A 26,868-nucleotide genomic window follows, 5' to 3' on the forward strand; every position below is an offset into this window, starting at 1 on the left:
TATACGTTCACTAATGGCTTGTACATAAGGGATAGGAATGTACGTTATTTCTTCTGTATTTGAAGAGAAAGACATATTAAAACTACTCTAAGCTCTTTTGATGAAGGAATTCTTATATCCATTAGATAGAAAGGAAGAAGTAATATATTGCAGTTCTTTCTGTAATAGCTCATCTGAAGAACAAAAGGAGTGGGCACGATGAACTAGTGTTTTAATAGTTCCTGCCTTTTGATTGGGATGGTGATGAGATTCAACATGGATATAATGGCCTGTATGAGTCTTCTTTCTATAGACTGAGAAATGTAGGTTACCATCTGGTTGACAAAGAATTAGAAGATCTAAAAAGGCTAACTGCTTATTTGATTCTACTTCTAGGGTAAACTGGATCCTTGGATGAAGTGCATTTAACTTAGTGAGAAACGGTTGAAGTTCATCAGAAGAGCCATTCCATATAGCAAAAATGTCATCGACATATCTCTAAGGGTCTTTGTTGCATGTGCCAGCTCTTCCATTACTTTCTGTCATCAATGCTTTCATTCCAGTCCTGGATCCCCATCTTAGCTAAGTCTCTTTGGATATTATTCTCCCAGTGCATCTGTGATCCTTTAGGTCACTTTCTATTATATTTCTATTTATATTTCTAAGACTTCATCTTGAATGTTTGTTTAGCCATTCTTTCATCACTAATTCTTTCCACATGTCCAAGCCATCTCAATCTGCATGCTCTGGTTTCACCAGCTAGAAGTAGGGATCTATAGAGTTCATATAGTTCTTGATTTTCTTCTTCTCCATTCACCTGTTGTGTTCTCTCACAGGTCCATAAACCTTTTTGAGGATTTTATTTTCAAAGATCTGCAATGCTTTTGCATCTTGGTCTATTATGTTCTAGGTTTCTGCTTCATGTAAACAATAGGCCTGATGATTGTCTTGTATATTTCTGTTTTAACTCTGCTTGATAAAATTTTGGAAGATAGTAAATGATGTAATGAATAAGATCTATTAGAGGTATGTATTCCAGCTCTTATTTCTGTACTAACTATCTTGATTAATCAATGTTCCCAGATATTTGATGGAAGTGGCTCTTTTAAATTTCAGGTTATCAATGGTAAACTGATTATCCCCCCCCCCCATGATTGTGATTTCTGTATATATTTAAATATTCAGTTTTATCCTGGTTGATTTGCAATCTCAGTTTTTCAGCAGCAGTTTTGAGTTTTCTAAATATTCTAATGTCTTCATCATTTTCTCCAACGAGGCATATATCATCTGCATATCTATATATTACCTTTCTGCCTGTGTCATCTTTTACAGTTTCTCAAATAAAAGGGCAAAAGAGCATCTCCTTGCTTCAATCCTGTCTTAATATCAAGACATTATAAGCATGGTATTGGCTGATTTCATTAGCCAATACCATGCTTCAACTGTTAGTGGTATAGATTTTGATTAAACGTATTATCTTATGAGGTATTCCTAATTCATCTAATATTCCCCCAAAGGCCTTCTCTGTGAATGCTATCATATGTTTTTTTTTTTTTTTTAAGTCTATATTATATTCCCATCTTTTTTTCTAGTATCTGTCTAACTGTAAAAATCTGGTCAACTGTTGATATTCACCTGTATTTTCATCAGCATAATGTAAGGTTCTTTTTAGTACAATATTAGATAAAAATTTTGTATCCTGCTAACAACAATATCTCCCTGTAATTTTCACATTAATTTTTGTTTCTCTTTTTTATATATTGAAATGATGAGTGGCATGAATTAACCACTTACATGTATGAATGGTTAATTCACTTTCCCTATATTTAATGAGTTTGACTACTATTTCATCAGTACCTGGTCTCTTGTTGTCTTTGAACTGTTTTATACTAACCTTCTTCTTCTTCAGCTAGTGAAGGATTAAATATTTCTGGGTGACAAGTATAAGTATTCTGTCTAAGACTCAGCCGGTTCATCACAGTTTAGTAGTTTATTAAAGTACTCTCTCCATTTGTTTGCTATTTCATCTCTAGCGGCTAGTGATTGTTCATTGCTATTGTTGATTTCATACGTGGGTCTGTGTTTTGGTTTGCAATTTCTAGGGTTATTTACTATAAAGTATTTCTTCAGTCTGTTTATGTAAAAATTTTATTTTATGGCTTGCTTGCTGCTCTCTTTTGTATCTCTGAGTGGCATGAATATCAGTTGGGTTATTAAGCCAAATGCATATTTTTTTTATTTACTGCCAGTTCACATGCTTCATTGAAGTATTTTTTTTTTTTTTTTACAGTGTATTTTCTTGGAATTCCAATTGAGTTTTCTGCTGCTACTTTTTTTTTTTTTTTTTTTGCTATCCTTGGTACAATTTGAGATGTTTTCAATATTTCCATTGTTTTCCAGCTGCATATTTTTCAATTTCTGTTTTAATTCACACTCATGTTTTCATCTCTCATGTTTCATCTAGTTTTGTTAATATTGTTTCAGTTGATTTACATGTGCTGAAAAATATTTATTGTTTATTTTAACTTTAAGAAATAGCACCAATTAGAAAATGGTCACCGTCACATTTGAGCTCCTCTGAAGCTCCAGATATTCTGAATGCAATTTCTATGTTTTTGCTGATTATGATGTGGTCTATTTGATTGAATATATGTCCATCAAGAGATTTTCATGTTTATTTGTGTATATTCTTCCTCATAAATATAATGCTGCTTATTAAATTTCTGGATGTGGCCAAATTAACATTTGTCTCCTCATGAAGGTTTTGGTTTCCAATAATTTATATCTTTTATAAATTATTTGACCCCCCCCCCAATTTTTGCACTGAAATCTCCTGATAACATTATTATATTCTGTTGCGGAATTTTATCGAAGATTAGTTCCAGTTTTTGATAGAATTCATCTTTTATTTATTCTTCTTCAGTTACATTAATAAAAGTTACCTTGTTGCTCAATGTGAAAGTGGAATCAAGCAAAGTTTGCATGTAAACCAGCGCCCAGCTAGCTCAGTTGGTAGAGCACGAGACTCTTAATCTCAGGGTTGTGGGTTCGAGCCCTACATTGGGTGATTTATTTTGCTGGCCTGGTTGGCTGAGTGGTCAGCGTATTTGCTCTCCAACCAAAAGGCTGCGGGTTTGAATCCCACTGTGGGCATGGATGTTTGTGATTGCCTGCAAAATTACTAGTGGTGGTGGTGGGTAGTAGATGGTGTAGTTGCAGTTCGTTGTAGTTGGTGGATTGAGTGGTGGAGACAGAGTAGATGTCCTCCCTCGATGAGTCTATGGGCTTTATGGAGGTGTCGTGTAATAATAATAAAGTAACTTCATGACTGTGCTACTTATATGGAGGATGTTGACTTCATATCAGGTGCCTTAGCATCCTGTAATTCAAAATGCTTCCTTTTGGATATGTGGGTAATATGACTACTGCATTAATTCTACCTTAGTATCTTTCTTGGTCGGGCTCCTACTGATGAGACCTGAAAGGTTTGAAACCAATTTTTGGGTAATGACTGGTCCTATAATGCATAGCAATATACATGTCTGAAAGGAAGTGAGCTTTGCATTATGGGAAACTATGGTAATTGATGTGTGAAGTCATCAGCCTATATACAAATAGATAGTTTAGTCGTGCAGATGCTTCATATGTAGACTTTGTTTGTTTACACTTGGGTAAAGGATTAAACAAGAATATAATTTCTATGGCAGTATAATTTATTTTGTAGAAAGTCCCCCCCCCCCATTTGGTTACAAAATCAATATCATCTTCTTGCATATTTAGTGTTTTGTAGATTTCAAGTAAAGCCTTTGATTCTTTAGTAGTCAGAAAAAATAAACAGCTTAAAACAAACACATACAGTTCATTCCAGCAAATTATATCAGATTGTTTTGCTTGGACGATTTGCTTGTTTTCTACTACATTTAGTAGTCTTGAGGAACATATCATGGAAAACTATCATTTATGTTTCTGTAAATGACATTTTCTGTTAGCAATAAATAAGGGCTCAAAAAATGCTAAAATAGCTTGCCTGGGAAAGTAGAGAAAAAAAAAAAGCTTAAAGAATAACAATTAAAATTTGTCAATTCTGATTAAACTGAACTAAAATTAGCCATTTTTGCTGAAATTATGGATGATTATTTTTCTCAGAGAGCTAGTAGTTTTAAGGAGAAATAAATAAAAGAATCACATTAGAATGAAGCATTTTGGTTGCTTAAAGATTATCAGAGATTTATCTGCATGCTTAAAAAAAAAAACCTGTTTAGTACATGCTTTATTCCATTGTTGACCTACAGGAGTGAGACATGGACAAAGACCAAAAAAACATGTTGCATGGAGAGAAGAATGCTCTACATAAAACAAATAGAATTAAAGAAGTGATGACGAGAGTGGAGAATATTGTGAAGCATGTAATTAGCAGATGAGAGACGGTCAGAATTAAGCACTGAGTGGATGCTAAGAAAAGTAAAGCTCACCAAAGAACAAGGGTTTGATTTAGTCAGTGAACGTTAGTTAAGGACAGAACTGGAAATTTACCTAGGCTTATGTCCAGCAGTAGATGGGAAAAGGCTGATGAAAACTTAAAAGAAGTAGGAAAGAAGTCTTGTTATAGAGTTTGTTCTGTTATAGTGTTGAAAGTATTGGGATTTTTGAAGTTTGTTGTGCAACAAATTAAAATAAAAATAAAAAAGTTGAGGAATACAAACAAATAAACAATAGGTGAGCAAGCAAGATAAGTAAGATTAAATATGATATGATATATTAGCAAGTTACATGGGGAGGCAGTCTTAGAAAATAGGAATAACCTATAGTGGCAAGGGATCCATCTTGTTTACTGCTTCTGCTGTTCAATTTGATTATCAATATTTCATATAGTTTTACTTGAGATAAACAATTGTTTACTGATGATCAAAGTTGGTAAACGTTATAAGAAATTATAATTTTTTTTCTAGATATCAAGTTCTAGGAAAAAAATTTAATTACACTAAAAAAAAAAAAATGCAAATTTGCTGTTTCATGTCATTAATGTATAAGCTGTGTACTGTATTAGTGGAGCTTCTCCAGAAATAGATGAAATTCAGAATCTGGTATGGTAGTTGACAGGCATTAAATTTTACAGCTAAAAACAGGTTAGTTTGTTAGTTATAAAGTCTCACACCATTTTACTAGTGTAATAAGGAGATGGCCAAACCACTGTACAAACCCTTGATCAGACAGTATGTAGATTATTGTATTGTACATAGATTTTTGTAACTTGGTTTCCATTGTAATGAAGAAACTAAAAGAAATCTAGTGATAAATAACTAAGGCAATATTAGGACTCTGATATTATGAGGAGAGTTTGAAGGATTGTAACTTCCAAACTTTGGACAATCAAAATGAAGTGGGTATGATAGACTTGCAAGTTAGGGAAAGGAAGTTTAATTAAATCATACGCGTGCTTCATAGTATAAACAACACCAGAAGAAAATAATTATGGAACTTATTAGCATTTTGCTGGATTTCTCACCAGCATATTCAGAGTACAAATCAAGTGTTTTCCAACACACATCAGTTATATTGTTGTAGAAACTTTTCACATTTTAATTGAAAAGGAATGGATGCCATAACAAGGCACCATCTAGGAGCCAGATGAAAACAAAGTGAATTTAGAACATTTCAGACTAAATGTGGCCTTAAAATCTATCTTCCAGATTTTTGGCGAATTAAATTTGACTTCTTTAGGTTAGGGGAACATTTCCATGGTTTTATGAAGGGTAGGTCATGCCTCAGTAACTTGCTCACATTTTATAATACAGTGACAGCTGAATTTGATAAAGGTAATGGGTTTATTATTATTATTATTCAGGCCTCCATGGAGTCAAAAGACTCATCATGGGAGGTCCTTTCTAAGAAACACAAGTCTATCAACACTCATCGAGGGAGGTCCCTCCTAGGAAACACAAAGTCTATCATACCACTCCTTAAATGCATTAACAGTTCTTGCTCTCACCACTCCATCAGGCAATGCATTCCATGGTTCAACCACCCTTCATGCAAAGAAACCACTCCTCACCTCTTTCTCACAGTTTCCTTTCGTAACTTCCAGGGATGGCCCCTTGTCATGACTCCTTCCTGCTGTTCAACCAAGCGTAAGAACTCCCCAGTGTCAATCCTGTAACCACCTCTCAACAGTTTTAAAAGTCTCAATCATATCACCCCTCCTCCTTCTATCCACCAAACTCTGCAGTCCACACTCCCTCAGCCAATCCTCATAACTAACATTGTACAGTCCTGACACAAATTGTTATTATCTGCCTTTGAACCCTATTCACAGTTAATTTATCCCCTTCAAATCCTGGGGACCAGATCGGAGAACAATAGTCTAAGTGTGGTTTGATCAGTCTTATACAACAGAATGATAACCATTTTATCTCTGTAGGTCAGTGTCCTTCTCATTATTACAGCAATCCTCTGTGTTACCTTCACTACCTTTGCAACGTGTCCCCTAAATTTCAGGTTTCTATCAATCATCAAACCCAGTCTTTTGTTTCTCTTACTTCCTCCAGTTCAACTCCTTCCATAGAGTATGCAGCGTCCCATCGATGTGTCCCAAACTTCAAGACCTTACATTTTGCTGCATTAAACTGATACCCCATTCATTTGCCCATCTATCTAGCTTATTCAAATTCTCTTGCAGGGCTACCACATCTGCACTATTGCTAATAACCCTTCCCAGATTCGCATCATCTGCAAACAACTGAATATCCCCTTGCAATCCACGGACAATGTCATTGATATAGAGGTTAAACAATATAGGTCCCAGTACTGAGCCCTGTGGAACCCCATTTGCAACCTTCTGCATCTTTGATATTGCTCCACCATACACAATTCTCTGATACCTATCAGACAGCCAATCCTGAATCCAGTTGACCAATCTGACATCTAGACCCATGTGCTGCAACTTGAATATCAACTTATCATGTGGGACCCTGTCAAATGCCTTTGCTAAGTCTTGGAAAATGGCAGTATATGCCTTTCCCTCATCTAATACTCTTGTAACTTTATCATAAAAGGCTAGCATATTGCTAAAACAAGAGCACTCCTTCACAAATTCATGTTGACTCTCACTGATAACATTACCCTCATCTGCCCAATGCTGTATATGGTGCCTCACTACTTTCTCCACGATCTTACTGACTACTGGTGACACACAAACTGGCCTATAATTAGACACTTCCAGTCTGCTACCGCCCTTATGCAATGGCACTATCTTACCTTCCTTCCATTCCATGGGCATCTTTCCTGCAGCCAGACTTTCATTGAAAAGCCAGGTCAAGGGCACTGTCAGTTCCTTAGCACATTCTCTCAAAACTCATTGTGAAATACCATCCAGTCATACACAGCTTTACTAACATCCAGAGTACTCAGTATGTGGAACACACTCTCCTCCTGCACCTCGAACCTGCTCTATCACTCTAGTATTCAAACTGACTCCTCCAGGATGAATTCTCCAATAAAGTGTTCATTGAACAATTCCACTCTGTCCTCTGCATCAGTCACTCTATTCCCATTTTTACTCACAATGTCATTCTTCCACAGTCATTTCTCCTCCTACTGTCCACATAGCTAAAAAAAAATTCCCTAGGATTTTCCTTGCATCTAAGGGCCAATCTTTTCTCATATTCCAGTTTCGCCTTCCTTACCATATTAGTCACTCTTCTGGCCTGTGTCTTATATTCTTCATGCATCTTCTCTTCACCTGTCTCCTTATATCTCTTCCATAGCCTCTTTTTCGCATGTAGCTCATGTTTAATATTGTTTGTCATCCACTTCACTCCAAATTGTGTCCTCGTCTTCACTTGTGGAATACAGCTTACCATTGCAACTAACAAATATTCCTTCACAATTTCCCAAGCACTAATGATATCCTGGCCTTCCAATTCCTCCCTCCATGAAACTTCCCCAAGTTGACGTCTAAGACTATTATAATCACCTGCTTTTTAATTCCACATACGTTCCCGTCTCTTTGATACTCCTGCATGTCTATTCATTGTCTATCCAAGTCAAAACCATATGGTCACTCTCTCCAACTGGTGGGAGAGATGTATCTCAGTTATTATCAGCTCTTCTGATGCTATAACCTAATCCAAAACTCTTGAACCGCTTGTTCCCTCTGTTACATGTTGCCTAAGACATTTGTCCCTCAAGAATTCTTGAAATTCCATTTCCTTATTGCTACATGCATCTTCCTTTTCCCCAATGTATACTGCTGTAGTTAAAATCTCCCATAACAATCGTTCTTCTTGACTTGCCACACTTAACTGTCTCAACATATCCTGGTCCCCACCCTCTGTGCTCCTTGGTCTGTAGCAACACCCCACTAAGTATCCTGTCTTGTCCACCTCACACCATATGTTTTCAAAATCATTAGTGTCACAGCCTTCCAAAGCCTCCACTCTTAGAGGACATAGGTCGTCACTTATCATAAGCAGTACTCCACCATCACGCTTTCCCTTCCTATCCTGCCGAAAAATGCTGTACCCAGCAACTTCTATTCCTGTTATTATATCCTCTTCTGTCAACCACGTCTCAGTGATCCCAATAATCTTTGGCCAGGCTGATGCTATCAGTGCGACCAATTCCTCTCCCTTATTCCGAATACTCCTGGCATTGGTATAAAGCATAAAAATGCCATTGTTTCTATACCCAGCATTATACCCTCTAGAATTTTTTATCACTAAAAAATTCTAGAGTTTACAGTGATACTTCTGGACTTTGCAAAGGCCTTTGACAGGATACCACATAGAATTCTAATCAATAAACTGCAGCACATGGGGATGGATATAGGGTTGGTGAGATGAATAGGATAGTGGTTGATGGAGTGAATATTAGAAAATAGTTTATTCAGGAGTAGTTCAGGCCTGTGACTATCTGTGTGCCACAGGATTCTGTTCTTGGACCGCTACTGTTTAATTTGTTCATTAACAATATAGGAAAGGATCCAAGAGTTTCTCTTGGATCCTTTCTTATATAGTTTTTTGCTGATGATTCAAAGTTGGATCGAGCAATAGTTAATACAGATAAATGTCAAAATTTTGTAGGATGATTTGAATATATTGGCAGACTGGGAAAAGGAGAATGGATGTCACTTTAATATGGCATAGTGTAAGGTTATGTATTTTGGGGTGAAAAGTTGACCATCTGTATACCACATTTGTGGAATTGTACTCCTCCAGGAAATTGACGAAGCCAGAAATTTGGGAGTGTTAGTGGATGTGGAGTTAAAGTTTAGGTCGCACATAGCAAAAGTGGCTAAAGCAGCTCATCAGATCACTTGGTTACTGAAGAATACTTTGAGCAGAGACAAGAAAGTTATTGCTCCACTTTATTGAGCCTTGATAAGACCCTATTTTGACTACTGCATGCAGATCTGGGCACCAGGGTTTCTTAGTGATGAGGAGGAGGTGATCCAGAGGTGAGTGACCAAGATGGTAGCAGGTTTATGGAATGAGCCTTACAAGAACAGGCTGAAGATTTGTGGTTATAGAAACTGGTTGATAGGCAAAATAAGGGATGGTATGATTGAGACACAAATTATTGAGGGGTTTTTACAAGATTATTACAGAGTAAATTTTTCAGAACTGGTGTGTTGGTGGGAGAACTAGTGGCCATCCATGGAAATTGAGTAGAAGTTTAGTTAATAGGGGTGTTAACACCCCAACCGGCCATGATGTCCAGCAAAATCTGGATGTGATTCTGTAACACCCTATTGAATAACATGGATAAGAAGTGCAATTAGGTCTCTATTTCATCCACCATAGCAGTAGAGAAGTTAAGACTAGGTTTTTTGCTTTGAGAGTAGTGAATGAGACTAGAATAGGTTTCCAGAGTTTGTTGTGAGTGCCATGACTGTGAATGAGTTCAAGGCAAAATGTGATAGATACATTTGTTAGATAGATACAAATGTTGGATAGTTCTTGACATGATGTTTAGCACCTTCCTCAAGGAGTCTTTAGACTCCTTGTCCTGTCACGATCATAAAGAATGGTTGGTGACTTGTATAATTCTTAATTTGACATCTATTTATTTTAAGGTATAGAGTTCTATAAATCTGTTTGAAGTATCTGATCTTTTATGGCATGGTTAATTAAGAAACCAGTTCCTCTCTGGGATCTATTGTCATCATAACTATAATGTCGATTCTTTAGATTGATACTATTTTCACCAAGTTCAGTTTTACTCAATCCAGTGACATCCCATTTTAGCTTTTCCTGCTTCCAATTGTAATTCTTCTAGTCTTGTTTGTCCTAATAATGACCTACAGTTGTAGGTACAAATATAATTTTCTGTTATCTTTTATGTTCTTAGTCTGCTTATAGTGTGTAAGTTTCTCATCAAGAGCTGATCTCCACAAAGGGTTTGTTCCAGTTTGTCATGTGATTGGGAGAGAGTTGCATTTGTGCTTTTTATATGGCTATTGTTGCCTTGAACTCTATGGCCTCATTTATACTTATTATCCATGATTTGAGGGGATGGGGGAAGAGCTGTTTGGTTTAGTTCTTCCTTGCTTGACCAGGCTTTGTAGAAGGGTAGCCTACTTAAGTAAGGCAAATATCTGGGAGAGAAGGGCAGGCAGGCTCCCACTACTGTGAAGAATAAAGTTCAGCAAGACGGGAAAGATACGTTCCTAGCCATCAAATCAAATATGCCAATAGCATTGGGGTTCCCTCAATGCTATTGGAGCAAGAATTTGAAAAGCAAAGGAGAGAGAATAAAGAGGGCCTAGTCTAGTGATAATATAACAGATGTGTATTATATGAAGTAAGGCTTGGTCCTGTATCAAGTACATCAGCTTGGCCATGCCTATGTTCACTAGAAATTAAGCTTCTGGGGTATGAATACTGACTGTAGTATGGTATCCTAAGCATTTTACTTGCTGGAAAATTTAACATATTCAGTAGGTACATCTATCTTTGATTGGTATTGCCTTCGAAGGGGGGGGGAATCCTTTCTGTCTCAATGCATGAGCAGCTAATTTAGCTCTTCCTGTTTAATGTTGAAAAAAAGGATTAAACTAAATCTATTATACTTCCTGTTTAAAAAAAAAAAAAAAGCTAATACATTTTTTTCTATCACAGGCAAAAGAAACCAGGTCTTTGTCAGGCAATTGACATGGTGAGAAACTACTATCTTGAAGATCCTAAGAACTAGTTTTCCAAATCTTGAGAAATTTAATACAACCATATTTATTAAGATTGGGTCAGTTTTTTTTAATTCTGCTGCTGAATCTTTCAAATTTGTATTTTTTCTGGTGAAGCAGTAGTTTTTTCCTATTTGATTCTCTGCAAGGTATCCAAGGCATGGTCAGCAAACCCTGACTGACCATGCTTATAGTGCTAGATATATTTTGTATGTTTTTCTAGGTAGATGTTAGCAGATCTCCCAGTTTGACCATAATAACATAAGTTGCAGGAACAAGCAACTTTGTGAACACTTGGAACTGATAGAGGAAAGTGGATGAGGGTAGCCAACTTTAGATAAGGTTTGAATGTCATGCAGAAATTGTACTTTTTTAGAGTTCTGGCTGTTTTTTCTGAGGTGCCCCAAATATAAGGAACAATGATACTAGAAATTATAATTTCTTGGTATCTTTAATTCCAACAAGAACAATGATACTATAACTATAGTCAGCATGTTGAGAGGAATGCGAGGAAATCGAACAATTAATTTGATCTTTTTTGGTATTGTAGCCATTGGACAGAAAAGTATGGGAAATAAAGGAGAGTTCAGTCTAGGTAGAAGAGAGATTGGAAGTGCTAGTTATTAGGGTTTTGATAACACCATATTGTTGAGAAGGGGAGGGATGATTGGAAAGTTTGTGTATCTACTGTGTGGGTTGTGGGTGGGTTTTCTGTCAACTGAGAAAGAAAAGGTGGGAAGACGTGATTAGAGTATCTAGAAAAGGCAGGCTATTTTCTTTTTTTTACAGTAAACTGGATTTTGGGTGCTGTCTAAGATGGAGGAGGAAGGAGTCTAAACTGCCTCAGCCATGTGGCCAAATAGAGAACATGTCATCAGTGTATCTTTGCCAGATAGAAGGTTTGAGAATAGTAGTATCAAGAGTATGTTTTTCAAAATGCTCCATATAATAATTGGTTTGGGTGGGAAAGAGCTCATAGTATCCACAATTTATTTATAAATAGTATTTTTCCAAGTGAAGTAATCAGATGAATGTAAAATTAAAAAAGGTTAATTATATCTGGTGGGGAGGGGGAGAAATATTTTTTAGTAAATTTAAAGTTTCAGAAAGAGAGGGATATTGGTAAAAAAAAAAAGGGAGGTGACATCAAAGTGTATCATGATATCATTATTTAAAACTAAATTTTGGATTAAAGATTTGAAATCAGTAGAATTTTTAATTTAATTTAATATTAATGAGACTTTGGGTAAGTCTAAATAGTTGATTATCATAAAGATAGTATTTCATTACTAATAAATTAATCGGAATAAAAATATTTATAATAATTTGGAACTCTTGTGTGTGTAAAACACACACAGACAGAGAGAGAGAGAAAGTATTTGATAAATAAAAATGGTCAATCAATTCTTACTGATATGTGTGAAAAGATTAATGTTAAAATTGATGTAGTATTTGTTTATTCTTTAATGTATAACTGAATGTATGTGTGTGTATATATTTTTTTTTTGCAGATCTTTTTTGAAAGTCTAAGTATGGATCCACAGATAGCTGTTTTTGGTTTAGGCATATTTATAGTTTCGGCTATAATAGTATACCTCATTTCTGTATTTGGCACTCAAGAAAAATCATATGAAGAAGCAATTGCAGAACAGAAGAGACTTAACCAAATGGAACAGCAACAACCAAAGTTAGATAAACCAAAGAAAGAAAAAAAATTCAAAAAATGGGGACGCCGAGTTAGAGATAAAAGTGATCAAGTGGCAGATGGAGAAAGTGAGAAAGATGAACCGGTTAACTTAGAGGTGGGTTTAAAATCTGATGAACCATTTGATGAAGAGTTAGAAATTGAAGTGAAGCCCTCAAAACCAAAGAAGAAAGCTAAAACTATTTCTTCTAGAAATAGTTCTCTGCCAAGAGAGGAGTTGCCTGGATCAAGTAAATTAAGTGAAGAGGAAGACCAAGTATGTAGCAGTTTCGCTGCTGGTGCACAGTATGTTTCGAAGGGTGTGGAAGAAGAAAAATTGGAAAATGAACTACAGTTCCACTGTATGGATAAAGCAGATAAAATAGACCTAGAGAAACCTGAAGAAGATGAAAAACTTTCTCGAGGAAAAAATACCATTGCTGTGAATACAAGTATATTGCAAGAAAACATTCAGTCAGTTGTTCATTCACCCACCAAAAAGAAAAAGAAAATTGATCATTTGGAAAAGGGTAAGTTTTTTTTTTTTTTTTTTGTTTGTTTCTTTCATTTTATGATTTTGGCATGAACTAATATCAATTATCTAAACTTAAGAAATTTTTGTTTTATGAATACATTAATATAATATGTTGATATTCATTAATATAATACATTGGTTAAATTAAGGGGATATTAAATCCCGCATAGTTTTAAAACCGAATAAGAAACTCAAAGATCAGAATCAGAGAGTTTCTTGCCGAATATAGTAAACTATAAAGTATCGGCGACACTAGCGTTAGCCAACGCAAGTGATCCTAGTAAGTAGTACAATACCGGGCAGCTCGTTGCAAAGGTGGTAAGGTTCTGATCGCTATTCTTAGGTATTTTCCATAATGTAAAAACACATTTCCTAGGAAATGTATGCTGTTATTACATTATGGAGGGAGGTCACTACCCAGACCGGTTTCAGCCATTTTTGAGGCTTCATCAGTGAGTAGCTAGACCTAATACCGAAGTGTATAGTGAAAAGAACTTATGTACTCTGCGAACGAGTTTCCCAAACAGGTGCAACCATTAAGTTACTTAAGAATAAAGAGCTAATAAGCTTCATTTCGGGAATGAAAACATTACTTAAATTTAGGGGATGTTAAATCCCGCATAGTTTTAAAACCGAATAAGAAACTCAAAGATCAGAATCAGAGAGTTTCTTGCCGAATATAGTAAACTATAAAGTATCGGTATTGCCCGGTATTGTACTATGTACTAGGATCACTTGCATTGGCTAACGCTAGTGTCGCCAGTACTTTATAGTTTACTATATTCGGCAAGAAACTCTCTGATTCTGATCTTTGAGTTTCTTATTCGGTTTTAAAACTATGCGGGATTTAATATCCCCTTAATTTAAGTAATGTTTTCATTGCCGAAATGAAGCTTATTAGCTCTTTATTCTTAAATAATACATTGGTATTATATTAGTACCAGGGGACTTGGTTAATTTCTAGATTTTGCTTTAGAGACCAAACGTGGAACTTTTTCAAGCCATAACAATACCAAGAAGCATGGTGTTGAAAGCTGAGTGATGAAATTCACAAAAACATTTACCATGCCCAGGTTGCAATTTTAACCCACAACCTGTTGGACAGTACATATTCTTGAGTTGGCTAACCACTTAGCCAATTCAAGTGACAAATAACTGAATGCTCTGTCTGTCAAGGCTTAAGGGCACAGATTTAATGAAGTATTTAAGTGCAGAGATTTACTGGCATATTGACAGCACCAGGAAAGGATTAAAAACTAATTTTCATGCTTACAATATTTCATCTGTCACTTGAGGGAGTATAACACTTGTAACACACACATACACAAAGAAACACAGGGGTGACTCTAAAGTCCTATTTAGCTGGTACCCTCGATGGGCGTTTGCAGCCTAGGATGTAAACTGGGACATTTCACAATTGTTTACCAAATTTTGGGAACTTTTATGCATCCGTATTTGCTTAAATTAGGTTGATTGCACTGAGAGAGCAGGGAATTGATCTTTTGTAGAATGGATAAGGGTAGTAAGTTTCCAGTGGGGGCTTAAAAGCTGTGTAGAGGTTGTACTTTTTTTTTTTTTTTTTAAGGACTTGGCTATTTTTTTCTGATGTGCCCCCAGATGTAGAGGATGGCGATGACATTCCTGAAATCCTTCTGAGAAGATGGTTGAGGAATGGGGAAAGAACTGATTATTTTTTAAATTCTGTATGCACGATTGGAAGATGGCTACAGTGCTTAGATTGAAAATGAAACCAGAACAGACTAATATGATTTATATCCGTATTTAATGTTATGAGCCTGGGACTCATCAAAGGAGGCCACACATCACCCACACCATGTCATACCTTTTGAATTCATTCACACTATCTGCACTCACAACCTCCAAAGGCAAGCCATTCCAATTATGTACCACTCTAATGAAAGAAAAATCTTGCTCTCGCCCCCTTTCTTGACTGCATTCATGCTTAACTTCCATGGATTCCCTCTTGTTCTTTCCCGACCCTTCATAAAATTAAAAAGTTCATCTACCTATCTATGATCTTTCCAGAAGTTTGTAGGTCTGTCGTATTCCCCCCCCTTTTTTTTTTCTTTCTCCACTGCTTCCCTGTGCGTAGTCCACACATTCTCAATCATCTATCATTTTTTGAACAGTAGTCTAGGTGAGGTTCATATCTGGGCCTTGTAAAGAGGCAAAAATGACTTCCAATCTTTGTGTCAGTGCTCATTTCATCACTGCAATTAACTTCTAAAGTTGCATTTGGAGTCCTTGTTATGACCTCAAGACTTGAACTTCCTGTCTAATAAAATTCCAAGATGCCTTACGTATAGAAACGCTTAGGTGTTGTTGATGATTCATGATAATGTTTACGTTCTAAACATCACCAAGAGATGAACAAAATATATTTATTAAACTCACTAATATTTTGTTGGTTTTCTAATCAGCATCATCAGAGCACAATTATAACTATGATAGGCACATAGCACTAAACTACGTAAAATTGAGAAAAATAATTTAAATTGTAACTGACAATAGAACCAAGTTCTGAGTGAGTTACAATTTAAATTGTTTTCCTCAATTACTTAGTTTAGTGCTGTGTGCATATCACAGTTATAATTATTCTGATGCTGGTTAGAAAACCAGCAAAATATTAGTTTTAATATATATATAATATTTTGCTTTTATTTTCCATCCTGTCTTGGTGGTGTTTATACTGTAAAACATTATTATAAATCCATGTTTTGCTAGTTCAATTTCTTTCAGCATAATCCTTCCAGTATAATTCATTAGATATATACCAAAGTGCATAACTTTTACATTTATTGACATTGAATTGATGGCCATTATCACATATCCACAAATCTAGCCTATTAGAATCATTCTGCAAGTGCTGCATTTCATTTTCCTTCCTCATAATCTTTGCTGTTTTGGCATCATCAGCAAACAGTTATGCTCCTGTCACATCCTTTCAAGTGTCATTAATGTAAAGACCGAATAACAGTGGACCACTGGTCACCTTAAATCTTGCAGCCCTCCAGCACACCACTTTTTAATGTTAGCCAGTCATCCTCTTCTCTAAGCTAATGGTTTATAATCTAGTCCCATATTTTGCAACTTATGTAATAGCCATCCATGCTATATTCCGGTGTTTCTCAAACTTTTTTCGACTACGGAACACTTCACAAATCCTTAAATTTCCACAGAACACCTTGGTTATTTTGCAATGTATAGATTAATAATTAATTGGTAATTTAGCTGATTTTTTATTATCAATCAATAATTAATAATTATTGATTAATAATAAATTAATCAATAATTTATTGATGTTTATTAATAATTATTAAAAATATTTATTATTAATTATAATTAGCAATAAAAATTTTATTTATTTTTAATTGATTGATGTTTAATCAATTTAATTGATGTTTAATTTATCATCATCATCAAATTCCTGCCATGTACCCTCAAGGGGTGTACAGGATATGACAGTACTACATGAAAAAATTACATCATTACTAACTTCCTATCTACAATTTTCCTCCAAATTAGTCTATTACTTGTCAAGACTCCAACATTATCAGATCTTATATTTCTATCGTCTAAGGCACTTTGTACCGTATCAATCCACCTATATCTTGGTCTTCTTCTGGGTCGTTTTCCTGCCAACCTGGCAGAGAACACTTGTTTTGCTAATCTTTCCTCTCCCATTCTATTTAAGTGACCATACCACCTGAGATTAGCTCTGCTAATTCATTCCTGGATGCTGACAATGTCAAGTTCTTTCCTAATATCCTCATTTTTAATATGATATTGCCATTGATGCCATCTGTTCACGCCTCTAATCTTTCTCAGGACTCTCATATCTGCGGTCTCTATTCTTTGGTCAAGTGTTTTATTTCTGACCCAGCTCTCTGATCCATAAGTTAAAACTGGTTTGAACACTGTCTTGTATGCAGCTAATTTAGTGTTCCGACTAATTAATCTCTTATTCCATATGAATTTATTCAATTGACTTCCCACAATACCAGTTTTGCTGATTCTGTTGTCTATTTCTATATTTAATTTACCATCTTCAGTAAAAATCGTGCCTAAGTAGCTGAAATGTTTTACTTGTTCCACAGGTTCTCCATTCACAACACAGTTGACATTTTCAATGATTCTGCCTATTTTCATTGTCTTTGTCTTTTTCTTGCTGACCTTCATACCATATCTATTACAACAGCTATTCAATTTAGTCAGAGAATCTTGCAGACTTGTAGCAGATTTATTTAGAAGTATAACATCATCCGCATAAAGCAAAGAGCTGACATTAACATCTCCAATTTTGATATCAGGTTTAATACCATAATGTGATCAATATAGATAATGAATAACAGAGGGGATAATGTACATCCTTGTCTCACACCAGATTTAACATTAAACCATCTTCCTGTACTTCTTTCAATTCTAACTGCTGACTTACAACTCAAATAAAGACTAAGTTTTGTTTGATATAATGCCCCATTGACACCATATAACTGCAGCATATTGAATAGCTTCCCTCTTGGCACCTTGTCATATGCCTTTTCCAAATCGACAAAACTTAAATACAGATCTTTGTTATATTCCCATGCTTTCTCGACTATTTGTCGTAAAGTGAAGATCTGATCCTGACAGCCTCTATTTGGCCTGAATCCAGCTTGTTCTTCACCAAGCTTTTCTTCCACAATTCTTCTCAACCGTTTCTCAAGTATACTTGCAAAGATCTTGCCAGGAACACTCAGTAGGGAAATACCTCTGTAATTCTCACATTCAGTTTTATTTCCCTTTTTATATATGGGTACTATGAGAGCTCTACTCCAATCATCGGGAATTCGTCCCTCTGTCCAGGCTTTCTGAACTATGCAGTGCAGCCACTGTAAGACTTTTATACCACCATACTTCAGCATTTCTGGTCGAATATCATCTACTCCTGCTGCCTTTCCACATTTCAAGCCTTTGATGGCTTTTTCTACTTCAAGTATGGATATGTATTCCTGACTGCATGCCTGGTCAGTGTTTTTTTATCACTGTGCTGTCATCACTGCTTGTTTCATTTAGCAGTTTTTCAAAGTAATTACTCCATAGTTCAAGGATATCTTTTTCTCCTGTTTTCATTTCACCTTTATCATCTCTAATTCCTTTTACAGCACTCTTTCCTCCATTCCTAAGCTTCTTCAACAACCTCCAGAATATTTTGCCACCTTCTTGATATTTATTTTCTATATTCTTGCCAAAGTCCTCCCATGACTTTTGTTTAGCTAGTTTTACACAGTGTTTAGCATTCTTGCATTTGTCTCTATATTCTCTAAGAGCACAAGCTGATTTATTTGACAGGAACTTTTGATATGCTTTCTTCTTTTCCTTCACTGCCTCTTTAACTTCCTGTGTCCAGCAGGGAGTTCTGATTTTTTTATCCTTGCACACAACCTCACCACATGCCTCTCTGGCAGAATCAATCAATGTTTTCTTCAGAGTTTGCCACTGAATCTCCAAGGTTTGATTCCTGTTCTCAAACTCTTTCATTTTCTTTTCAATAATCTTTCTGTATTTTAGTCTACAGTTAACATCTGAGAGCTGCTCAACTTTTATTCGCTTTAAAACTTTCTTACATGTTATTCTTTTCAATATGAAATTCAATTTTATCCTGCTCAAGACTAAATAGTGATCAGTTCCAATTTCAAATCCTCTGTACACTCTGGTATCCTGCACCAGGAAGAAAACATCACTATCAACAATAACATAGTCAATGAGACTTTTCTTATTCCTAGCTTCTTCTCTCCATGTGAATTTGTGCACATTTTTATGTTGGAACATGGTGTTAGTAATAACCAGTCCATGTCCTGAGCAGAAATCCAACAGATATTTGCCATTATTATTAGCTTTGCTCTTTTCTCCAAATTTTCCCAAAATATTTTTGTATGTCTCACAATCATTTCCTACTCTGCTATTTAGATCTCCAACAAGGACCAACTTTTCCTTTTTCATTGTGTCAGTTGCTTTTTCTAGAGCGTCAAAAAATTCCTCGACTTCTACCTTAGTAGAACCTTCTGTGGGACCATAGGCACAAATAAGTCTCATTGTCCAGTTCCCCATTCTCATATTTGCCCACATTACTCTACTTGAGACTGACTGCCATTCAAGATGATTAGCCTCGTATTTTGTGTTGAATACTATGGCTACTCCTTCTTTTCCTTGATTGTCATTGCCTGAATATAACATTTTGTATTTATTGCTTAGAAAGATCTCACCAGTTTTGGTCTTTTTTTGTTTCAGTCACCCTTATTATGTCGATCTGGTACTTATCTAATTCCTCAGCTAGCTCCATTTCTTTGCCATTCAGGCTTCTTACGTTGATAGTACCGATCTTTAACTCTGGTGATGTTGAGTTGAGGTTTGTTTTCAGATTTGTTCCAGTAGCTGACTTTTCGCTGTTCGCCCTGGTTCCCTGGCGAAAACAACGGGAGGCCTTGTTTAACCGAGCGACGCCCCAGCTGACATGAAATTTTGTCATGGTGTACCATCATTTTTTATTTTGGTTTAACCAATAAGAATACAATTTGGTCGGCTAAATCCCAAATTGCCAGCCCATCCTCGTTCATTCAGTATCAAAGTAGATACCCAACAGGGTGCACCACAAGAAGGTGAGGATTGGGCATTAGGTTAGAAGCCCTGGTCAGTTCTCCACATTCCTTTATAGGCTATGTGGAGGTCTCCTCTCAGTTATACAGCTTTGACCCTTAAGCACCCCATGTTTATTTATTAATTAATAATTATTAATTCATAATTAATTAAACATCAATTAAACCATCATTAAATTAATTTGTGCTGACAAATTAATTTAAAAATGATAAATTCCAGAACTTCTCTCGGAACACCTATTCACTTTCTGCGAAACACCAGCGTTCCAGGGAACACTGGTTTAGAACCACTGCTATGTTCTGTCAAAATACCTTAGCAGAGTCCAAAAGTATCATAGTATATCCATTCCCCTTGCCTAACTGAACTGTCGTATTCTAAAATGTGAGCACGTTCTTGCCCTTTTCTTGACTGTGAACTGACAGAGAATCTATACTTTAAACTCATGTTGTTGATTTCAAAGTATAGATTCTCTGTCAGTGCATTTCTGTATGCGAGATCTTACCACTCTTATGCAAACTCCATCGCTCTAGGTCAATGAGGTACATTTGTCTTTGCACTACTCTCGTGGAATGCATTTATAATACATTCTTTCCATCCCTGTGGAATCTTCCTTTTGCTGGTCTCAAATTGTACAGCTAGGGCCAAAGGCATTTCAGTGAACACTCTTTTAGCATCCATGCTGATATATCATCAGTCCCTCTTTCTGAATTTTTATTCAGTGTATGCAATAGCTCTAGTATCTTCTTATACACCTGAATTTCTTCATTCAGTGTAGGGATAACATTGAGCTATATGTTGCACAATCCATTTTGATAGCTTTAAGTGAAAGTGGACACTCGTTAGTTGAACAAACTCTTCTGCATCTGCCACCTGCATTCCATCTGCATTCAGTAGTTATTCCTTCACATGCATTTTTTTTTTTACTTGCATAATAAAATCTTATGCATTCTCGTTAGTTTGCAGAGCCAGTTGGTTTCATACTCACTGAGTTTCTCCTACAATACTAATAATGCTTCTGGCCTGCACCTTGTAATTTTGATAACTGACATAATCCTTATGCATATGGTATTCCTTTCACATTTTTTTCTTAGTCTTTTAATAAGATTGCACATCCATTTTACTCATACCATGCTTATTCTTCACCTTATAAAGAGGCAAAATGATTTCCTTATCCTTACAAATTCCAATTGTGCATCGCTGAAGTATTTTTTAAAATTCATTCTATACACTGCCATCCTTAACTAGCAACTGATACGATGGGATTGAATTTAGTATTCTTCTCAGTTGGTCATAATTTCCTGCTTTGTAGTTTGGCATGTAATCTTTTCCAAATGGTACATCCATATACTTTTTATTATTATTATATATCTGAGACCACCAGGTTGTCAAGGACTCATTGAGGGAGGCTATAAATCACCCAAACCAGCTGTCATATATTCTTTAATTTGTTCACATTACATGCACTCACTGCCCCTTAAAGACAAACTATTCCACCCATCACCACTTTGTGAGAGGAAAAACCTAGCTCTTGCCCTTTTCTTGACTGTGAGCAAACTTAACCTCCCTGGATGACCCCCATCCCCACTTCTCTCTCTGCCTTTCCTATAACAAAAAATTTCACCAGACGATATCCTATAACATCCATTGAAAAGTTTATAGATCTCTATCATATCATATCTAAATTCCATAATCTGGATATAATTTTGATAACTCTTCTTTGCACCCTTTCCACAGCTTCTTTATTCTTTTGGAATCCAGGAGACCAAATCTGCACACAATAATCCATGTGTGGTCTTATCAAAGCCTTATAAAGAGGCAAAATGATTTTCTTATCCTTGCATATCAAGGATCACCAGCTTATTCTCTGAGTTGTATTGAAAAATTTTGCTATGTGACTGTTGAACTCAATTTCTTATCCACCATTACACCAAGATCAGTTCTCTACCCTCATCAGTTTCTTGTAGCATAACCTTGCTAATTTAATATGCTGCTGGAAATCTCATCATGCCCAAGTGCATAATTCTACACTTACTCACATTAAACCGATAGCCATTTTCGTTTGCCCAAATTTCCAGACTATTCAAATCATTTTGTAAGTGCTGGATATCAGTAGCATCCTTAATTGCCCTGCCTATCTTTGCATCATCGGCAAACAATTGCACAGACATTTGGCAGATTCACACTCAATGTATACCACTTTTTGGTATGTCTGTCAACCATCCACTGATCCAAGTTAAGAGTTTATATTCCAATCGCATGTTCTCCAGTTTATGCAACAGCCTTTCATCTGGTATCTTATGAAATGCCTTATCATGGTGTATCCATTCACTTCATCCAACTCGGCCATAACAATGTTATTCAATATGAGCAAATTGCTAAAACATGATTTTCCCTTAGTAAATCCACCCTGCTCCTTGCAGAGTCATTTCTGTATGCAAGTTCTTTAAACTTCTCTAAAATTTTAACTATCATGCCATAGATACTTATAAGTCGATAGTTACACATCAGTTTTTGCACTACCCTTGTACACCCTCTGAATCAAAAAATTAGAATAATCAAAGAAAATGTGTTCAGTGATTTGCAATTCTAATTTTTGCATAGAAAATAATTACCAAATATGAATTAGCATCATCTAAATCTACATATTTTGTAGATTATATAACCATGTAAACATATAAAAATGTAATATAAATTATAAGAAAACTATTATTTGAAAACATTCACAAAATTAGAATAATTTTTAACATGGTTCAAAATGTTAGAATAATGCAAAAATGAATGTTCAAATATTAGTCATTGAGAAGCAGCAGTACTTTATTGCATAGCCCCTTAGCTTTTATGACCGTTGGTAAACGGTTGGGCATGTCTGTCAACCATGTTGACAGAACTGCTAGTAAATAACATTTACTAGCAGTTCCATTTTTTTTATCAAAACATGTCCATGTGGTCTGCAGACTAAAAACAAGTTCATTTTTGTTTCTTGGGGCAACTTTTTGAAGGCGTTTCTTCATAATTCCCCACAAATTCTCAATGGGGTTTAAATATAATTCTTGTGGTTTAAATATGGTTTGCCAACCAAGAAATCACATTGATTTGCCTCCTTTCTTTGAGCCATCTAGTAGTGGTTTTGGAAGTGTGAAAAGAAGCCGAATCTTGCTGAAAAAAAAATCGCCATCACATAAATCTTCCGATGCTGGTAACATAAAGTGCTCAAGAATTTCTTGGTGCACTTTGGAATTGACTCTTTCGTACACAATATGCAGCCTATCTTGACCCTCTGCAGTCATACAAGCCCATACCAGGAGGGAGAGAGAGAGAGAGAGGCTCAAATTTCACTGAACATTTCATGCATTCTTTATCAAATGCTTCTTGCTTAAGACACCAACCACATATCCCTTGATGACCATGGAACACACAAAACATACCTTTATCGCTAAAAGGTATCTTTTTCCAGTCCTCTTGACCCACAACAGTCTTTGCTTACACCATCACACTCTGGCTGCCTTCTGCTTGAAAGGCATAAGTGGCTTTGTTTTAGGCACACGATTTAAAAGCCGATTTGTGAAGTAATCTCAACAGCATAGATTTAGACACATTCACACCTAGTTCTTTCCATCTCCTGTGAAAATACTTTGTACTTCAGAAGTGGCTTTACTTCATGATATTCTTCAATCTCCTCTCATCTCTTGGTGTTTATTACCTTTCGACTGCTCTTGCAGCGATTATTTTGAAAACTCCAGTTATTAGAATACTGTCTCAATAATTCTCTACTTACACTTTCTTGAGAACATTTCAATTCCTTAGCTATAAACTGTTGAGTTTGGCCTTTTTCTATAGAGACACCACATGAAACTTCTGATATGTCACCTCGTTCGACCCATGTTTAGCAAATGATTAACTGAAATCCACATGCAAACGATTCCTCAATCCTGCAGCTACTGAAATATATACTATTTCTATGCTCTTCTCAAAACCATTTGGAAAAATTTGGAATATTCTAATATTTTATGAACCATGTTGCAATTTATTCTAATTTTGTGAATGCTTACAAATAACAGGTTTCTTGTAATCTATATTACATTTTTGTGTTTACATGCTGATTCATATTTGGTAATAATTATTTTCTGTGCAATAAATTAGAATTGCAAATCATTCAAACATTTTCTTTGATTATTATAATTTTTGATTTGGAAGTGTACAATGCAATTATCATATGTTCCTTCTATTCCTGTGGTATTATTCCTGAGCTGAGACTTAAGTAATATAAATAAGTGAAAGGCCTAGTCAATTTGGCTGACATACCTTTAGCAAATGTGCTGGTATTCCATTAGTCCCTAATGACAAATTCTCATCCAGATTATGCAACAGCTCTTCTACCTCATTTTCATGCACCTTTAACTGTTCATCCAATGTAGCAGGAGCACTGTGTTACATACATCTAGTTGATATATCTTAGCAAAGTGAGCACTCATTAATTGAACAGTCTCTAGAGTACCATCTGCATTCATCAAAGTTATTCTTCCACATTCATTCTTTCTTTTGCTTGTGGCATAATGATAAAATTCTTTTGGATTGCCTTTACGAGGGTTGTTTGAAAAGTTTGATAAAAAAAATAAGTTAAACACATTTTTTTGGAAACAATCACCTTTATTTCTCAACATGGTCTCCATCGAGGTCACACATTTGGTCCAGTGAGTTTCCAATTTTTTCATCCCATCTAAAAAGTAGGATTTGTCAAATTCTGCAAACTAGTCATTGACAGCCTTGATGACATCCTTGTTCGAAGAAAGATTTTCCCTACCGAGCCAAAATTTTAAGTTTGGGAACAAGTAGTAGTCACACAGGGCCAAGTCTGGAGAATACGGTGGATGTGGAACCAATCTGTACCTCAGTTCGTGGAATTTTTGCTATTGTGACAGCCGATGTGTGGGACGGTGCATTGACTTGATTTGATGAAAGAGCACTTTTTTGTGCAGCAATCTTGGCCATTTTTTATTCAGTTGTTTTAAATGTCCAACAATGATGCATAATAGACTCCTGTTATTGTCTTACCCTTTTCCAAATAGTCTAACATGATAATTCCTTGGTAATCCCAAAAAACAGTGGCCATCACATTTCCAGCTGACAAAATGGTCTTTGTTTTTTTTGGTGCTCTTTCACCTGGCATTATCCACTGTTTCGACTGCTGCTTGGACTCAGGTGTGTAGTGGTGGATCCAAGTTTCGTCAACAGTCATGAATCAATACAAAAAATCCTGCAAATTGCTATTAAACATTTCCAAACATTGAAGTGTCTTTTCGCATGCATTTTTGATCAACATTCAACAGTCATGGCACCCATTGTGCATACAGCTTTTTCACGTGCAATTTTCATACAGGATATACAGCCATTCAGTTGAGATGCCTACAATCTCAGCAATCTCATGCACTTTCACTCAGCGGTCTTCCATAACTATACCATGGATTTTGTCAATCATTTCCTTTGTAGTGACCTCAGTCGGGTGTCCAGAGCACACTTCGTCTTCAATGGACTTACAACTATGTTTAATCAGATTACATATCGTTTCATGATATGTAATCTGATTAGAGTGTAATTAAATGTTTTCTTTAGACTCAATAGTTGACTTACCCGATTTCATTTTCTATTGCACCGCTCATAAATACTTGGCACATACTAGCTTCAATATCAGTCTAATGAAAAACATAATTATCTAACCCTTCTTACTCTCTCTTAGCATGTATCAGTTCAGTTAAAACATTCTATCAAAGGTAAATCATGAGCTTAAACTCCACAATACTAAAGGTTATTCATTCATTAACATTAAAATTAACCCTAATTTCTTCATTCATGTCTCAGAGTTACACTGCCCTCTTAAACTATATCTCTAAAGTCCTTGCATAAAATTCACAACCTTCTAAACCTAATGTCCAACTAATAATTACAGTCTTTCTTTTATACATTCACTAAACAGATTAAAGTTTCTACTTTATCAATTGCTGGGGAACTATTAGAACATCATACATATCACGATATAACATCTCCTTCCATTCTTCTTGGTCTGCATTATCCCTACTGAATGGTCCGGACTGGATATATCTCTGGCGACGAAGACAGGTGCTTGACGTTCACTGGTCATCTGGCTTGGCAAGGCTTAGCTGTCGCTGAGGTAATCAGGAACTCAGCTCCGCTGGGCAATTCCTTAACCGGCGATCTCCCAAGGACTCCTCAGCATTCTCCCACGATCTCAGCTTCGACGATCCTTCAAAGGAATGGGGACGAACATCAGCAAGCAAAGAGGATGACAAAAAAAAAAGCCCTGAGCTGGTGCTGCTTTGCTTTTTAAATCCTGTGCCCAACACTCCTTACTAAGTCATTAAATTTTTCCCTCTTTGCTCACGTCACCTTACATCTCCCAGCACCTAGCACCTTAATCTCCCCTAGCATGCTCTTCAGTGGTGGTGTGTGTGGGGGGGACCACGTGCTCTCCTTCCACCATGCATGTGTACTTCACGTATGTGTTTTGCTCCTGGCTATCGGTACTTAATCTGATTAGCCTTCTCCCAGCCACATACAAATATTTATAAAATTTTAGCAAAGTTTAAACAATGCACTATTCACAGTAAATACATTACAATACATTACAATACTATGGACAGATAAATAGACTCTTAAATTATTATTGTTGCTGGTAATTTACAAGCAATTTTGTCCATCTGATATGCCAAAATGTAAGATGCATGTTAAGTTCTGAAGAAAATATAAATTAATACAGTGTCAGTTTCATTCAGAACTTAACAAAGGCTCACTCTCTCAACAAAAAAATTTTTGTTAAAA

General features: G+C 35.9%; 1 protein-coding gene and 1 non-coding gene across 2 annotated transcripts in view; both read left to right on the top strand.

Moving 5' to 3' along the window:
• Positions 1 to 26,868, top strand: part of LOC150101607 (uncharacterized) — a 278,417-nt gene that overhangs the window by 9,784 nt on the left and 241,765 nt on the right. The window contains exon 2 of the mRNA XM_090399855.1: positions 12,670 to 13,372. Coding sequence (XP_090255981.1) covers positions 12,691 to 13,372 — 682 coding nt within the window. The 5' untranslated portion in view covers positions 12,670 to 12,690. The remainder of the gene's footprint in view (positions 1 to 12,669; positions 13,373 to 26,868) is intronic.
• TRNAK-CUU (transfer RNA lysine (anticodon CUU)) lies at positions 2,974 to 3,046 on the top strand. Its single transcript has one exon. It is a non-coding gene; the product is annotated as a tRNA-Lys (tRNA).

This window comes from Typopeltis vanoorti, chromosome 11, assembly GCF_054136105.1.
Source record: "Typopeltis vanoorti isolate ZY-2024b chromosome 11, IOZ_Tvanoo_1.0, whole genome shotgun sequence".
NCBI classification, from domain to species: domain Eukaryota; kingdom Metazoa; phylum Arthropoda; class Arachnida; order Uropygi; family Thelyphonidae; genus Typopeltis; species Typopeltis vanoorti.